Source organism: Astatotilapia calliptera, chromosome 3 (genome assembly GCF_964374335.1).
Source record: "Astatotilapia calliptera chromosome 3, fAstCal68.1, whole genome shotgun sequence".
In the NCBI taxonomy this organism is placed as follows: Eukaryota; Metazoa; Chordata; class Actinopteri; order Cichliformes; family Cichlidae; genus Astatotilapia; species Astatotilapia calliptera.
This window is the reverse complement of record NC_137424.1, coordinates 47477789-47496408: the sequence shown is the minus strand read 5'-3', so window position 1 is coordinate 47496408 and position 18620 is coordinate 47477789. Positions and strand designations below refer to the sequence as shown.

At 37.3% G+C, this 18620-nt stretch overlaps 1 protein-coding gene and 1 long non-coding RNA gene across 3 annotated transcripts; both read right to left on the bottom strand.

The window, feature by feature from the left end:
* Nucleotides 1-3086: 3086 nt before the first annotated feature.
* On the bottom strand, nt 3087-7679 carry LOC113014164 (uncharacterized). The gene is made up of 8 exons (XM_026155520.2): nt 7566-7679; nt 6001-6306; nt 4902-5171; nt 4723-4827; nt 4624-4639; nt 4002-4069; nt 3827-3877; nt 3087-3724 (listed from the first exon to the last, which is right to left on the bottom strand). Exons 1-8 carry the CDS (start codon nt 7639-7641, stop codon nt 3690-3692), a joined length of 927 nt encoding a protein of 308 aa, XP_026011305.2. The 5' UTR covers nt 7642-7679; the 3' UTR covers nt 3087-3689.
* A 1764-nt stretch (nt 7680-9443) lies between these two features.
* Nucleotides 9444-15596, bottom strand: LOC113019206 (uncharacterized). Of its 2 annotated transcripts, none has more exons than XR_013906137.1 (8): nt 15269-15596; nt 13938-14255; nt 12464-12735; nt 12173-12277; nt 12015-12030; nt 11843-11910; nt 11598-11732; nt 9444-11141 (listed from the first exon to the last, which is right to left on the bottom strand). It is a non-coding gene; the product is annotated as an uncharacterized LOC113019206 (long non-coding RNA). The 2 variants fall into 2 exon arrangements; XR_003271977.2 differs by having other exon boundaries at nt 9444-9796; nt 11682-11732.
* Nucleotides 15597-18620: the final 3024 nt, after the last annotated feature.

Here is an 18620-nt window from a genome sequence, read left to right as displayed (position 1 = left end):
ATGTGACGTTGTTGTCCCTGGCTCTCTCTCTCTCTCTCTCCCTCCCACTCTGTTCCTGTGCTACTGAGTGTAACTACCGCCCCTCCCCCTCTGCCCAGCGCAAAGCACAAGGCTAATAAGAATAAATTACACAGATTATGAAGATCTTACATGTAAAAACCACTGTACGTGGTCCTAGATCAGTACTTTTTAAATAGATGTGATTAGTGACATGCAGACATTGATGCTGATTTATTTGTTTAATTGGAAAACTAAATCCAGCAAAGTCACAAATTGTACTCAGTAACCAGTAACCAACGATGGAGTCACAGAGCAGGGCAGGGTCACTCTGCCCCCTCCTGGAACAGTTGTGCTATTGCCACTCAATTTGGTTCAGCTGCTGTTCAGCTTTCAACAACGACACAACAAAGAAACCATCAGAACCAAACCAATTTACGCAAATAGATTGAAATAAAAGTGGTAAATATTTGTATTTATACTTATTCAGTTACATGTGTAGGTATTTCAAAAAACTAATAAAGTTTGAACATGATGGGAAAAAAAGTATATTTTCCAAAGTGGCAAAAACCTTTCTAAATTCTTGGTATATACCTGGTCCACCTTATTCCCAGGCAAGCAACAGTCAAGTATCCTATTGTAAAGTGTCCTTGGGTGACCTGAAAGGCACTCATAAATAAAAATTTATTATTATTATTATTATTATTATTATTATTATTATTATTATTATTATTATTATTATAAGTAGTACTCAGTGTTGTGGAAGTATCAAGTCTCAAGGAAAGGTGCAGTAATACTACACTGCTGTGTACACCAAAATCACATATTTCAAAGTAAAACTCAATAAAACAACATTATTTATATCACTGTGCTTATATGAAAATTAAATAGATTAATCAATTAATTAATGCATTTATTTAAAAAAGTGCTACTGGAATAATAACATAAAATTGTTACAACTGCACACTTTGTTGCTTCAAATAGTGATCTGAAAAATGGTTCCCCATCACATGTTGGAAAATCCAAGACTTTTTCCTAAAGATCAAAAAAACAAAACCCAGTTAGCCTGAATGATGATAGGGGACCCAGGTCAATATTAACTCAGGAAAAGACTTTGGATTTAACATAGCATAGCAGTAATTTACAGCTGGGAAGTTAATAGAGTTGAACCTGATGATCATGATCCTTCACCATGCAGATTGCATTCTGGTGTCTTGCACCATCAACTCAGCTCAGTAAGTGGCAGTGACACCAACTTATTTTAGCTTTAATTGCAGAAGAAGAAGAAAAAAAGAAGAAAGCGAAGAAGAGCTGTAAATGCAGTAGTTATTGTCTTCAGCGCCCTCTGCTGGGTCAGTAATGATCACATAAGAATGCATAAAAAGAAAACCCATCTGTTTGAAAGCAACAAATGTCAGCACACACTTTGTGTCATGCTTGATTGACAATGTTAATTACATTAAGACTGGTAGAGGGAAAATAAGTTATTTAGTGTAAAAGTCTTGAACCACCTCTCATTTGTGTATATCGTGATAAGAAAATGAGAAATAGGTGCAGTGATTCATTTAAACATGTTCAAACATACAAAGTAATAGTGTATATAAGACAAAAACAGAGGTTTTAAAATTCTATCATTTTTTACCATCTTTTAGATACATTCAGTATTGGGGTCCCCCCTTTTCCTACAAACATACATCAGGAGTCAGGGGGGTTGTTGTGTCTAAGAAATTACTCAGTTACGATGAACACATTTTCACACCCATGTACAATGCAGGAAGGTTCATAATTCTAATTTACATTTCCAGCACATGTTGTCCTTCATCACTTTTATTCTATGTAATCTCAGGGTATGATAGTGTCTGTGTAACCCCCCTCTCACCTCTCTAACATACTTTCTACAGTCTGCCAAAATCCCCCGCCAATTTTCTTGTCCTATGTTTATTCTCAGATCTTTTTTTCCATTTTGTCCATTTTTGTCTCCTATGATAGAAACCAAATCATGCATGGCATAATGCAGACACCCAGAGTCTATTATAGATAAGATGTATTGTATAAGCTGTATAAGGGCTCTGAAGCTGTGGGATTTGGTTTCTTAACAGGACCCTGACCTGTGAAGGGAATATTTCTGTGGCAGCCTTGTTGCATTCTGTTTAAGAGTGTTCTTACTTTTCACAGGGTTTTATGGTAAAAATGGCCTGTATTTGTATAGCGCTTTTACTAGTCCCTATGGACCCCAAAGCGCTTTACACTACATCCAGTCATGCACACATTAACACACTGGTGATGGCAAGCTATATTGTAGCCACAGCCACCCTGGGGCGCACTGACAGAGGCGAGGCTGCCGGACACTGGTGCCACCGGGCCCTCTGACCACCACCAGTAGGCAACGGGTGAAGTGTCTTGCCCAAGGACACAATGACCGAGACTGTCAGAGCTCATTTGTTACTTTAATGGACTGCCTAATCTCCAAGAATCTGTGTAGATCTTAGGTTTAAAAGTTATGTGGTGACCATAAATATGCTGAAGAATGTCTCGCTTCCAGACTGTTTTTATGTTTTAATGCCAACTTTCAGAAATGTCAGTCTCACTCTTTTAGTGTGCTGATCTATGTATTTTTATCTGAAATGATTTTCTGTTTGAGGACCACATGTTTGATGGTTTTGAGCAGCATCATCCTACTTTCATGTTTCATTCTAAAAAACAATTTCACTTCAATTTCAGGTTGAAGCTGAAATGACAAAATAAATGTTCAGTTTAATGCACTTTTAGCAACTATATATTATTAAATATTGAATTAAATATGAACAGATTAAATTATTAAATAACAAACACTATATGTCATAAGTGCTAATATATGTGGAAAACTGGTATGCCACTCTGATCGAGTTCAGAGCTACAAAAGTAGATACTCATGTTAGTTTATGTTGGTTACCCACATGTTTATAAAAAGAAGACAAACTTACATAATTTGTAAAGGTTTACAGAAATTTACATTTTAAACATTATAGTTTTCACTAGTTTTGTTAACAGTGGATTGTAACTAAATAAGCAGTCAAACGGACAGATGTGAGCAAATGACAGAAAAGTTGTTGTTTTTTTTTCAATTTATTGTTTCCTCTCAGAGATTCATAAGATAATTCAAACCAGGTCATATGAAACAGACAGGCTTACATGACACTTTATACATTAAAAATGGTGTTATACCTTCAATGTTACAATGAGCTGTTTGTAATTATCCTCTTAAATCATCCAGTTTTTTAAAAAAAAAAAATAGTGGTCACTACAGTGGAAGCTATTCAAAAGCTGTTTTCTTGTATGTGTGTCAGTGTTGAAGGTAAACTTGCACATAAACCACTATATTGGACACTGATGTGTCTCTCCATACCCTACCACCCACTGGTTGTTTAATGTACTATAGATGTATGACGTGTTTCATTGTAATTATTGTTTTTTAACCCCTTCATGCATGAATTATGACAACCTCATTTAAGATTTGTTTCTTAAGTATTTTTATACATCTTTTCATGCCTAAAGATGCATAAAAATACATAAGAAACAAATCCTGATTGAGGTTGTCATAATTCGTGCATGAAGGGGTTAAATAGGATGATTTGATATAATAATTGATAAAATAATTACATTTAAAATAAGGCACCCAAAAAATACCACAGACATGCAGAACTGCAGCTCGTCTAGTCTGATTTGATGCACTGTATTTGTGATCCACCTGAAATACAGTAAGAATAGTTTAAGAATGTCACAAATGAAATTCTTGAAATCCCAGAGTTCCCATTTATTACTTTGATGGTTCATCATTGTCATACTGTACCTGGTCCAGCATCTTCAGATCCTCTAACTGTCTCATAAACACAACGATCACCTGCAAGTTAATAACAGTTCAGTCAAAGTCACAATAATTAACATCTCCAAATGATCTAACATTGAATAATTCCTGAAGAATATAATATGACTGATGAAAGCAAGTAAACAGTGTTAGACCTGACCGTGGGAAAGAGCCGAGTACACATGCTGTTGATTTTCTTCCTGGATGATTGTTTCAGACTGTGTGAGCCTGAAATAATTAAAACATATTCTTATTAGTAGACTAAACGTATTTTTTAAAATTCCTGCTGTTAATGAGTTTCAGCAACTGTAACGTCTGTGTTGGAGACGGTGTGGAGCGTGGACCCACGTGCAAACATAAGGCCGAGCTGCATTGAAAAACAATACAGAAACATGAAACACAAAACCTTGAACTGGGAAAGAGAAACCCGAGACCTGAAAAAAACAAAAACAAAAAAACTGGGACTTGGGAGGTAAGAAGAAAGAGGAGAACAGAGGACTAAATAGACACAGATAATGAGGGGATGGGAAACAGGAGGGAACACAGATATGAGAACATAACTGACTCAATGTGACACATGGTACACAGGAGAGGCACAGCATCAAAACCTGAAGACTAGAAATCACAATCCTAAAGATAACTTATAGGGAGCTAGAAATACAGAAGCCTATACCATGAAACACACAAAATCAAAGAATATGGGCTAAAACGAAACAAACAAAAAAAACGACACACCAGAAACACAAACACTGGGGCCCCAAACCCAGGACCATGACACCAACCTTTTGTGACACAGACCTGTAAAAAACAAAACAGAAAGTATTATGAGATTCGGAGATTAGGAGAACATTTTTAATAGTAGCATTAACAAGAAATCTTACCCTTTGACTTTATGCAGTAAAGCAGAAAGAGGAACAGTAGAGTGATCAATACACCAGTAAACAGCCCAGCAATGAACATGAGAAGAGAAAAAGAAGAGCTGCACTCTGAAATCACAAACAGTAATAATTACTTATATAAGCAGAACATGTATTCACAACCTCAGTCACTCTCCACATACCTGTTTCTTTTCTGTGTGAATGGTCTTTGCTGCACTTCACAGTTTGAAATGCAGACTTCTCACTGACATGATTGGAAACTGTGCAGGTGACATTGGTCTCTCCATCCTGCCTGATGATGTATTGTTGCCTGGGACCAGTTAGTGTTTGTTTTCCTACAGTCCACTTGTAGCTGACATCACCAGTTGTGCTGCACTCCAGCAGAACTTTACATGATTCATTTAAGGGAATCCAGGTAGAACTGATTTTTATGTCAGGCTTAGCTATGGGCTCTAATGAGAAAACAGAAGGAGAGAGAGTCTGTGTCAGAGCTTAAAGTATATGTGGAGTTCTGAAAATGTATTATATAAAATATAAAATAATATATATAACTAACATTACAACAACAAATTCAGATAAGTACTTTTAACTGCTTTTCCAGTTGGTAACATCTGGTCTAAAAAATGCAAAAAACAAAAAAGCTCAAAAACAAACCAAATTGTATAAACTAAATACTTTAAAGACAGTGAAATTAAATGGCATTAATAAGCTCAGACTTTTTTCTTCCAGTTAAAAGACGCACTGGAGCATTTTGCACAACCTTCAGATGCCTAATGGACGCATCACTAGCATCACAATAAAGGACATTGACAAGAATAAAGTCAAATCAAGAACAATGATGGGTGAGGGTTATGATGAGCAAAAACAAGTAGGATTTGCTATTTGAGCAAATATCTAAATGATTTCATCTTCATCTTAATTTTCAAGTTACTAAAAAATCTGGGAAAGACACAATAACAGATGTGCAGTAAAAAGAACAACAACAAAAAACTGAGGTTGATTAACCATTACAAACTGTTGCATTGTATTTCACACGGATTAGTATCAATAAACAGATATGTGGATATAAAGTTCAAAATATAAAATAAAGTCATTTAATTAGTATTTTACACAATACGTATTCAACATTAACACATTAAGGTGACTGTGAAAGCACAGAAAACACAAGTTAATCAATAAAGTAATCAAGAGGAAAGAAAATTTAAAAAAGAGCTACTGGGGTTTCTTTTCATTAGGATGCTTTTAGAATTAAAACAAACAAGCAAAAAAAAAGTCTCTTACCGTGAACTTGCAGAGTGATGATGACTGAAGGCCGTTGCTCATCATTCACCTCTGAGACAAAAGTGAAATCACCAGAATCTTGAAGAGTCAGTTTTCTCACTGTTAAAGTAAAGTCTTCAGGGTTCAGCTCTGATCTGTCCTTAAATGGAGAGTCTTTAGAAACACCCACATCTTTGTCTGCAACTGTTATTCCTCCATATCTCCACAGTGCTGCAGTCACACCTTCAGTTGGTAAGCCTGATGAAAGCTCCACAGTATCGCCAACGTTTTTATGAATGACGCGTTTTCCACTGGAAGCCTCCACATCTGCAAATATATAGAAACATATCTTTGTGACAGTCCACTGTTTGAGTTAGAAGTGAGTGAGTCAGAAAAAAACTGGCCAAACTACCTATAACCTTATCCTCCAGTTATAGTATCGAAAGTGCGTTTCTTAAAGCAAAAACAAAAAAACACACAATTAAAAAAAGGAAAAAAGTATACTTATAGAATGAAAACAACAACTTATGTCAAATAACATTTATGATATAAATGACCTGGCATAACTAAAATTCAAATATGGCAAAAAATATTACACAACATGGCTCTACTAATGATTTTTTATGTTCCTACTTCTACATGGACAACAAATAATTAATAATCTTGTAACTTTTGGATAAATAGCACAACAAATGAATAAAAAAGAAACAAAAAAAAACACACCATAGAAAATAAACAAATTGAAGTTATGGAAATTAAACTTTCAGGAAGGGATTAGAAAAACATGTGTCTGTTAAACTCAATTGTTCATTAATAGCAGATACTTATAACAACATATACTTTAACAAAACAACAGTCTATGTGATGATCAAAGCTATAGTGTTTTGAAAGAAGAAAAAAAATGGTGAAACCAGAGAATTCATGGGCAAAGGTTACAGCTGCCCTCTGTGCTGTGAGCTCATCACTTCTGGCCAGTGTTGCTTCCACTGGTGGAGATACTCAGGAAATGCTTCTGTTGCTAGTGTCATGTCTGACTCACACTTTTTTGATAGCACTATAATCATCTACGTTGTCCTTTCTAGTGAATACATGTTGTATTTTTTTCTTTTTTTTCTTTTAAAATATTTTATTTTTATCTCTACTCTAAACAGAAGAGATGCAACACTTAGATCCAGATGTCTGCAAAAACACGTCCACACCCCCGTTCCTGTCAAAACAATTACTGCATAGAAATGTACTGTATGAGAAGCAATATAAGCCTATAAGCATGTTTAAAAGTATATCGTACAACAAACACTGAAAAAAAAAATCAGGAAGTAACAGCAGCAGAAGGGGCGATCAGTCCTTTAGTTCCTTTAATTAGATTATAAAAATTAACATGTTATACTTTAAAGCCACTACTGCATTTAGAAACTCAACAACAAAAATACACTCCAAGGCTCTTCCCAGGAAGACACATCACTTCTCTTCCACTTCGCAAGAGAAGTGCTCCTGACCTCCAGGTACTCTTGTTTGCCTCATTTTAGAGTTAATGAGGCAAACAAATACAACACGTCACAGAGATCTGAAAGCACAGGTGTACTTACAGTAGAGGCAGACCCAGAGCAGCAGCACAATGCTGTGCATGAAGTAGCTACGATAGCAAAACCAACCACCAACCATCGCTGTTGAAAGAGGAACGACGTCTGTTTCCTTCTGTCAAACGGTGCTTTCACATGTTAGCACAGAAAAAACAACTGAGAGTGTTGATTGGGGGAGCTTTCTATTAACACAGAAACAGAAAAATCCGTCATTTACTTTATCAGAGATGTGAAAGTAACAGAGTTTAGAGTAACTATCTATTAACAATTCAGCAGGAAGCATGAAGCACCAGTGACTGCTGAATATCCAACAGCACAGCTTTGTATATACTGCATGTACATACTGAGAATCACAGTGTGCAAAAGTGGATGAGAATAGATAAGATAAGAGGGATAAAAATGACTCGGATGGACAAGTGTGTGTGAATATCCTTTCCCCTGAAACAAGGGCACGGTTGTGCATGAAGAATAACAAAACATGCATGTTTTCTTGTTTTCTGCAGTCTGTGTCTGTGCTTGCATGATGAGGCTTTTAATAGTGTAGGTTGTGGTTTGTGTGGGGACTTAACACAGGAAGAAGTAAACTATCCATCAGCCTGCTCAAGACACATTTTAAAGATGATGGTCTAACTGTGCTGACCTGCTGATCAGACTATCTGCAGCTAAATTACCAAAACTTAAATTTAAAATGCAGGAACTCCTCTGTGCAAAAGCTATGCTATTTGTTCTACCAGGAATATATATTGTTAGGTCTGTGTCACCAACAAATTACAAAAAGAAAATACAAACCAGTAAATAAGCTTCCTGGGGCTTTAGCTTTAATTATTAATCATTTTAATAATCCTATTGCGCTTTTTCTTAATTTGTTCTACTAACAATAACACAAACACACCAGAAGACAAATGGCGATCAGGAGGAACAAGAGATGACTGCCCACAGCATGCATCACTAACAGATAGAGGAAGTGGTTCATAACAACAGCATAAATATACCTGAGGCACAGAGGCTGTGTCCATGATACCAAAAGACACATAAGCAGCATATCATCAGAGGCAGGAGTCTACCTGCCTGTTAGAGGGATGGGTGAAAAATGCAAGTTGAGGGTTATATTGAAGAGTAAATGTATAAAATGGGGTAAGGACCCGATGCAGGATTCAGAATAAAGTGACAAACTGTAATCGTTTCATTTTATGTTCTTCTTCTTATTATTTGTTATTAAATTTTAATTTTATTTATTCCTTCTTTTTCAACTTTTCAAGAGGCTGAAGCGTGCCTGGACTATTGAAACTTCCACCAAGCAGGTCCCACATCGCCCCCTGGTGGTTTGACTGTCCCTTCTTGTGTCAGTATATTTCTGGGTTTTCCTGTTGAACACATTCATGGTAATCATATTTTTTGTCTCTTTCTGGGAAAATGCAACTACATTTACTATGACAGGTATTTCAGCTTCTTTTATTCATCTTTAAAATGACCACATTTTTTCTTCTGAACCAGTTCAAGTTAGTAATTGTTTCCTAACAGCCATCTTGGATTCAAGTGATGGTTTTAAAATGTTTCTGAACAAAACCCTGCACACATTTCTTTTTTCTTGGTATCAGTTTTGCTTAAGGTTTATGTATTGTTAATATTAATGCATAAACAAATACATGAGTACCTAAACTTTGGTTCTGCAAAGTTTGGCATCATGTTGTTTGTACAGCTGAATGCATTTCATTTATCTTCTTGTGGGTGTCTCCTGGTTCATTTTACATTCACAGATAACATGATTAAATAGCATCAGTGTCAATGAATTATCAAGTCTCAAAGAAAAGTGCAGAAATTCTGCACTTCAGATTCAGTACAGGTGGTAACTGGCTTCAGATAAGTTGAAATAACACTCCTCTGTGCTGTGCTTAATCAGTCAATTAATGTATTTATTAAAGAAAGTGCTACTGGACTAATAGCAAGAAGTCATTATTTTACACTATTTGTTGTTTCAAATACAGATGTGAAAAGTGTTTAAACATCACATGTCACAAAAATCCTTTTTTAAAAAAAAAAAAGAATTAAAAACAAAACAAAACAAATAACAGTTTCCTGGTGATGTTTGAATCCCTGTCTAACATGGCTAAATCTCTTCCTTCTCCTTCCTTTCCAGCTGAACGTGGCTCCTTTAGATCAGATCGCTGTGATTCATCATCTTCTCTGCCCTGCTGGTTTTGCTGTTTGCTTTCTGTGAGTAGGTTTGGCTTCAATTTCTGTGAAGTAGAAATAAAATTAAACTAAAAAAACAAACACAATAAAAGTTAAGAAAACAAGAAAGGTGTTGCCACAGCATATATGATGAAAAATAATAAAATAATTCTCCAGGAAAATCAACAGCCTAGCAGAATATGTGCCACATTGTTAAACACTTTAATGTTAAAATGTGGCTGCATTATAAATGACACCAGTTGACAATCTGATGAGACAGCATGGCATATTTATTTTTTATAGGACTGATGTTCATGAAAATCTCCAGGCAAGACTGCAGCTGTGACACAAGTTTGTATTTGTATTTGTTAAAGGTAAATATCTACCAGGGTGTTATTGTATTTGCTCTTTCATACATGTTTGAAAAAAGTTTGAAGTAATTTGATTAGAAACATTGATGCAAAGCTGGATAATATTCAGAAGAGTGAGTGATCTAGAGTTGCATAGATTCAGCAAGGTTTTTTCCCATTTTGCAGAGATTTTGCTTTTTTATTAATATGACAGCATCACACAGTTGCTGTAGATTTTTCAGCTCAACCACATCCCAAAGTAGTCTAGTACTACGTGCTAAATCTAAGCAGTGTTTACATGTAGCTGATGCGTTTAGTTATGTGGACACAAGACTGATGGTATGTATTTGCTGCAACGTGACCTCTTTCTCAAATATTTATTTATGTTTCTTGTAATTGAAGGGCAGTTTCATTGCTGCTACTCACAGCGTTCTACTGGTTTTCATATATATGTTTGAAAACGTAGTAATTTAATTGTAAGTAATTTGACAGAAGACAGAAATGAAATGCTCGGCAGTAGTCAGGAAAGTGAGTTGTGACTAACAAAGTACAAAACGTTTTGATGAGGTGTTACGTTCCGATAAGAAATCTAGAATCTAAAACCTGCGGGACACGAGCCCTTGGGAACTGGAATTGCCCACCCCTGGTCTAGGTGTCACACGGTCTGCTTGTGAGTCTGTCTGTTTAACTCAGTGTCTTGTCAAGTTCTTTGTGTCTGCGAATTTCCTGTTTTATTCTGAAAGTCTCTTTCTCATGTGAATGTGTTTAGTGTACGTTTCTCCTGTCCCGTCAGCTCTGATTTCTCCCAGGTGTGTTGCCCTCCTGTCTCTCATCCCCTTGATTACTGCTGTGTGTATTTAAGCCCTGTGTGTTCTCCTGCCTGTTGCTGGTTCGTCTGCGTTCATATCCTCCGGCTCCCTGAGTGGTTTCCCTGCGTCTCTCTGTTCCTCTCCACGTTCGGTTATCACTTCAGGTTTGCTTTTTAGTTTTCCCAGTTTAGGTTCTCCATTCTGTTTCTTGCCTCCCCTCCCTTAATAAAGTCTCCTCACTTCAGAAGTACCTGCGTTTAGTGATAGGCAGATGAAGCCCCATGAAGCACTGGAGCTTTTCATCCAATTGGTTCACCCCAACGCGAAGCTTCATGAAGCTTCATTTGCTCTAGCAGGACACCTACTGGACGTAAAAATAATAGCTGGCATGAATTTGAAGAGTGTGGCATTTTGCACACAGCCTGTAAATGTCAACAACAAAAGGAGTGTGTAAAACACCTATAGTGTAGTGATGGCAGTATACTGTGTATATTTATGCTGGCAGTATGGAAAATGATTATTTGCGGCAAAGTTCGAACCGCTTCATGAACCAGTCACGTGGTACAGCCGGGCAGCGAGGCTTCGGACGTCATCATTTTCAGCTCCTCCCATAAATGAAGCAAGCCTCGATACGCGCTTCGCGGAAACGCCCCCTCCATTACTCGACACACGCTCCGAAGCCTCGATACAGAACGTCCCATCACTACCTGCGTTTTGGGTCCTTAAATAATTCCACGACACGTACTGCAGAACCTCATATCACCTCATATCACATCATTGTCATACTGTACCTGGTCCAGCATCTTCATGGCCTCTCATTGTCTCATAAACACAAAGATCACCTGCAAGTTGGCAACAGTTGAGTCAAAAATCATAATAAAGTGTAAATGGTCTAACATTTAATCATTCTTTAACAGTGTAATGTGACTGATTTAACAGTGTTAGACCTGACCGTGGGAAAGAGCCGAGTACACATGTTGCTGACTTTCCTCCTGGTTGATAGTTTCAGACTGTGTGAGCCTGGAATTATTCAAATACATTAATATTCATGCAATAAAAGTATGTTATTATCAGTAGAACAAAAGTATTTTTGTACATTACTGCTGTTAATTAGTTGCACTAACCTGTTGCAACACAGATCTGTAAAAAAATAGATAAATAATAATTTTGCATATTATTTGCATTTGTATATTAAAAACATATTTTACTAATGAACATGATAAGAGAAGAAGAACTTAACCCTGCAATAATAAACAGTAAGCATAGTTTCAGAGTTTCTTACCTGCATGTCTTTTATTGCAGAGACAAACACCCACAGCTGCACTGAATATAATGACAAGTATCAAACAGCCACCAGCTACACCCAGGAAAAGGAACACGTGTTTTTCTGAAAATTAACACATTGTTCATTAACAGCAGCCCATAATTAAATAAAAATATCAGCATATCATCAGCATAATATAAATACATCAGCTCTCTTCCACAGTTTCTACCACATCATTGCTGATCTTTATTATAAGCATTTAAAGAAACATCAAAAGAAAGAAAGAATAAATATGCACACTGGACATACCTGTTTCTTGCTGTGTACTGTTGCTGCACTTCACTGTTTGAAATGCAGACTTCTCACTGACATGACTGGAAACTGTGCAGGTGACATTGGTCTCTCCATCCTGCTCTCCCTGATGATGTATTGTTGTCTAGGACCAGTTAGTGTTTTTTTTCTTACAGTCCACTTGTAGCTGACATCACCAGTTGTGCTGCACTCCAGCAGAACTTTACATGATTCATTTGAGGGAATCCAGGTAGAATTGATTTTTATGACAGGCTGTTTAGTTATGGGCTCTAATGAGGAAAAAAGAGGACAGAAGGAGACAGTGATAAGTAGTTTAGCAGGACAATAGTCTAGACAATTCCATATATATTGCTTCATATATTTCATGTCTTCAATATGTATCTTATGGTCACAATTTTTTAGCCATCCTTCTCCCACCAACGATGTCGAGATCCAACTTTATTAGATCCGATTAAAATCAAGGCACTAAAAAAGACTAGAACAGAGTTTAATACATTGAATCATATGAACAGCAGGAAAAATACATGCATACATCTAGCAAGAGAGTTACATAGCAGAAAGCAAGCAAAGCTAAACCCCGGGGTGTACAGCCTTAAGCACAGACAGCAGAGTAACAGAGTAGAAGTAGTAGTAAAAAAAGTGCTGGGGTGTCATCTGTATCCCCGCCCCTTGCTGCTGGATAACTTTCCCACCTGTCCTCCAGCCAAACACAGCTGCAGGGTCAGGTAGCAGCCAAGGTCCTGGCCAGTGGCCAGTCAGGACTCTGGCTACCCTTTAGCTTTGGCTTATCACAATAGGTCACAGGTGTCAAACTCCAGGCCTCGAGGGCGGGTGTCCTGCAGGTTTTAGATGTGTCCTTGATTCAACACAGCTGATTTAAATGGCTAAATGACATCCTCAACATATCTTGAAGTTCTGCAGTGGCCTGGTAATGAACTAATCATGTGATTCAGGTGTGTTGACAGAGTCCCCTCGAGGCCTGGAGTTTGGCACCCCTGCAATAGGTCGTGACACGGTAAAACATCGCACATTAATCCTAATTATTAAATCTTACACAGTGAGTGGCACAATCTTTTAATATAGAATCTTATAACTACATTAAAAACTTAAGTGTAGATTCATAGTGTGTGTGTGTGTGATTATATCGTATGATACTGAAATCGTGATGTTTTCAGGATCTCTGTTTAGTGTTACTGTTTTGGTTGTGCTGCATGAAAGACTTGGGGGAGGTTAGTTACCGGAGCTGGAGAGTGAGTTATTCAGGAGAACTCTCCCCTTACATTAACTGCCCTGTTACTGTACCATCTTAATAAACCATGTGCTTAAGACTCTACGTGAAAGTTGAAATATATATGTTCAGTACAGATAAATATATAGTGTATATAGTTATATAGAGTCACACATAAATCCACCACAATCTACAATGTAATAATAATATTACATATAAATTTATATTTATATAGTATCTTACCATGAACTTGCAGAGTGATGATGACTGAATCCCTCTGTTTCTCTTTTGTTGCTGAGACAAAAATGAAATCACCAGAATCTTGAAGAGTCAGTTTTCTCACTGTTAAAGTAAAGTTTTCCAGGTTTAGCTCTGATCTGTCCTTAAATGGAGATCTTTTAGAAACACCCATATTGTTTTCAATGACTTTGTCTGCAATTATTATTTCTCCATATTTCCATGTTGCCGCAGTCACCCCTTCAGTTGGTAAGCCTGATGAAAGCTCCACAGTATCTCCAACTTTTTTATAAATAACATGTTTTCCACTGGAAGTCTCCACATCTGAAAAAAAATATACAAATACCAAGTATAATATTTATGAAAAGTAAGTGAAGAAAAACAAGACCAAATTGCCCCCAACCTTATTCTTTTGTCTAAAAATGCTAAAATACCAGATTTGGATAATTTAAAAAAAAATGTATCACAGAATGAGGAAAATATGTCAGGTGCCAAAAATTTAAACAGGTAACTGAATAATATGCCACCAATATCATTAATTTTATGTTGCTGTTACTAGATGGAAAAACAATAATAATGGAAAAACACAGAATTATAAAAAAAATGTTGCTGTTAAAAAGTAAGTGTTCGTTCAAAGCGGTTACAATATTAAATACAATACCTTTGATTAGTAGTTTAGCAGCATTTTGTAATGTTTACGCTCAATGGAAGAAAAGCAACACTTGGATCCACTCATATATTTCTGTTAAATTTCTAGAATGTCCAACTCTCTCCATTACTATCAAAGGAAGTTATATATTTATACAGTTATAAATATGTGGTAAAGCATACCATAAAACCAGCACTTAAAAATATACAAGAAGCAAGAGAAAGATAAAGAATTATAAATCCTGAAGTTGGTTTGATTTGATTTCCAAACAGAAGCAGCAGGATCTCTGTTGATGTAGCAAAGATGCAAAACCACTTGTAAGTGCAAGTGGATGAAAGTTATAAATACTCAAGCAGAGAGAACAGACCTGTAACAAACTTTTTTAATTAAGAGAAAACTTTGACCTTCAGAATAATTAGGGGTTGATAACATGACATTCTTTAAATATTTCTTTAATATTAATGCACATGTTATTATTATAGCTTTAACCCCCGCTGAATTTAGTAATACTGCATTTGGAAACACACATGAGAAATACAGTGCAAGCCTCTTCTAAGGAAGACACACCACTTCTCAAAAGCAGAAGCACTTTTGACCTACACACTCTACCCTAACCATGTATCAGAGTTAAATACAAGTTTTACAAAATACATGCATCACAAAGATCTGAAAGCACAGGTGTACTTACAATGGAGGCAGACCCAGAGAAGCAGCATAATGCTGTGTATGAAGTAGCTACGATAACAAAGTCGACCCCCAACCATCGCTGTGGGGAGAGGAACGACGTCTGTTTCCTATTCTCATATATCAAGCTCTGCCTTCACAAGGAAGCACAGAAAAAAATAAATAACCGAGAGCGGGTGAGGTTTCAGTCTAAATAGAAGCAGAAGAAACGGTCATAAGCTGGCCTGATGTACACAGATCAGCTATAAAATATTAAAACAAAAAGTTAAACAAAAAATATTTTTAGCATATACCATTGCCTGTTTTTACTATGTCACAGAAAGCGGCCTAAATGTTCAGGACCACTACAAAATGCTACTTACATCTAATAGCAATCCTTGGCCCCAATTACTAGTCAGTCCAACTCTGCATTAACATTACAGTTCCTGTGTTTACTGGTACAAGCAGCTGTGTCGGAGGTCAGAGTTTCTATCTAATTGTATTTCAGCAGGAAGGACATTTATGTGAGTGCTGGGCCAAGCTTCATTCACTATTCACTCCTGCATGTCCGACATAGAGGGCAGTATGGATCCAGTAGATTAACCCATCAAGTTTGCCAAGTGAGTGTGTTTATTAGTTTGAATTGGACTTAAACATTTTAAAAAACACCAACTTTGCTCTGTAATGCAAGAGGAATCATCAAGCACTGGCTACAGCTGACATGTTTCATATCATTCCTATTTTTTATTTTTTTTACAGGAAGTGATTTTGGTCTAAAGTGATACTAGTGAAACTTTGTCCAGTATATCAGTAAACATTTAAAAAGCCCTGCTAAGCATTGCTTTCTCATTCTCAATATGTAAAGGAAAGCAATGCATATTTTCTTGTTATGTCTGCAGTGTTTCTGATCTTGCTTGCATGATAAGGCTTTTAATAGCACAAAGCTTAACCAGACTTTGTGGCTTGGGTGGGGACTTGGAATACAAGGAAGTAAACGACAAACAAACAACATTATTTCTATGCAGCGTGACATGATATTGCTGAAGTTATTGTTTTAAAAATAAGATTAGGACTATTTGTATATAATACACTCAACAAAAATATAAACGCAACACCTTTGTTACTGCTCCCATTCCCCATGGGATGGACGTAGAGACCTAAAATTCATTCCAGATACACAATATAACCATCCCTCCCAAACAGTGGTCACAAATCAGTCCAAATGTGTGGTAGTGGGCACATCTGCTATATTGAGATAATCCATCCCACCTCACAGGTGTGCCACATCAGGATGCTGATCTGACATCATGAGTAGTGCACAGGTGTACCTCAGACTGCCCACAACAAAAGGCCACCCTGGAATGTGCAGTTTTGTCTCACAGCAAAATGCCACAGATGCCACAAGCAATGAGGGAGCGTGCAATTGGCATGCTGACAGCAGGAATGTCAACCAGATCTGTCGCCCGTGCATTGAATGTTCATTTCTCAACCATAAGCCGTCTCCACAGGCGTTTCAGAGAATATGGCAGCACATCCAACCGGCCTCACAACCGCAGACCTCGTGTAACCACACCAGCCCAGGACCTCCACATCCAGCAGGTTCACCTCCAAGATCGTCTGAGACCAGCCACCCAGACAGCTGCTGGAACAATTGGTTTGCACAACCAAACAATTTCTGCACAAACTGTCAGAAACCGTCTCAGGGACGCTCAACTGCATGCCCGTCGTCCTCATCGGGGTCTTGACCTGACTCCAGCTCGTCGCCGTAACAGACTTGTGTGGGCAAATGCTCACATTCGATGGCGTCTGGCACGTTGGAGAGGTGTGCGCTTCACGGATGAATCATGGTTCACATTGTTCAGGGCAGATGGCAGCTGAGAATGTCCCAGTTCTTGCATGGCCAGCATACTCACCGGACATGTCACCCATTGAGCATGTTCGGGATGTGCTTGACCGGCGTATACGACAGCGTGTACCAGTTCCCACGAATATCCAACAACCTCGCACAGCCATTGAAGTGGAGTGGACCAACATTCCACAGGCCACAATTGACAATCTGATAGACTCCATGCGACGATGTGTTGCACTGCATGAGGCAAATGGTGGTCACACCAGATACTGACCGGTTCTGGGTCCCCAGATCCCCAATAGCGCAAAAAAACTGCACATTCCAGGGTGGCCTTTTGTTGTGGGCAGTCTGAGGTACACCTGTGCACTACTCATGATGTCAGATCAGCATCCTGATGTGGCACACCTGTGAGGTGGGATGGATTATCTCAATATAGCAGATGTGCCCACTACCACACATTTGGACTGATTTGTGACCACTGTTTGGGAGGGATGGTTATATTGTGTATCTGGAATGAATTTTAGGTCTCTACGTCCATCCCATGGGGAATGGGAGCAGTATTTTTGTTGAGTGTATGTAGGAACTCCTGTTTGTAAAAAAACAAAACAAAAAATGTATTCTTATTTGTCTGCCAACATTACATATTGTTACAACTTTGCACCGTCATGCAAGAGGAATAATCAGACACTGGATGCTGCTGACATGTTTGTTGTGAATGAACTCAGTTCTACCACTGCACTTTGTCTGTTTAAACTGATGCCTTAACATTGTCTAACTGCTGCTTCCTCATAGCTCAGTAAACTAGCTGCAGAAGTGACAAACTAACAGTACATGACTAATAGCAAAAATGTATCTACAATATTATATGAATCATCTGATTAAAACATCACACTTCCGCAGCTGATCCGACACATTATTGTGTCCTCAGAAACAATTCCATTTTTTTTTTATGTCTATTATGTTTTATTCAACTTCTGTGTTTTATTGAATTTCCATTGTGTTTCATATGCTTCTGTTGCACTTTTCTGTTTTTTTTATTTTTCTATTTGTCTTCTTAAATTTCAGTCTGTTTGACCCTGGCTCCCTTGAAGTCTGGCTCCTCTGAACCAAAATATAAATATATGAAGTGTTACTGAAGACCTCTGCACTGTACTGTATTATATAAAAATAAATATAGGAAATATGTATTAACTATTACCTATTAATATCTATATAGTATTTTATCAAGGGTAAATAATAGATTCGAATAGAATAGATCTTTATTGTCAATGTTACAAGAATAATGAAACACAGTTTGTCATCTCTCTGTTAGCAGCATGTAGATTTTTACATTAAAATTCCTTTAGAATAAGAGAAAAAAAAGACTTAAAGTTTGAGAGGTATCTACACAGGGAATGTATGTAACAACGTAAGTATCTACACAGATATGTACAAGTTATATATGTAATAAAGGAGCACATGCAATATAAGGTGCAATGTGATCAGTGGTAGTGCACTTTGAGTTCTTCACACAAAACTTTTTGCAAAC

Excerpts from the sequence above, each read along its gene's own strand:
- LOC113014164 (XM_026155520.2), bottom strand. The coding sequence starts at position 7,641 with ATGGTTGGTGGTTGGTTTTGCTATCGTAGCTACTTCATGCACAGCATT. Across the intron at positions 6,307-7,565 it reads GCTCTGGGTCTGCCTCTACT|ATGTGGAGGCTTCCAGTGGA; the intron begins GTAAGTACACCT and ends ATATATTTGCAG. Across the intron at positions 3,725-3,826 it reads ATCTGAAGATGCTGGACCAG|GTGGATCACAAATACAGTGC; the intron begins GTACAGTATGAC and ends ACTGTATTTCAG.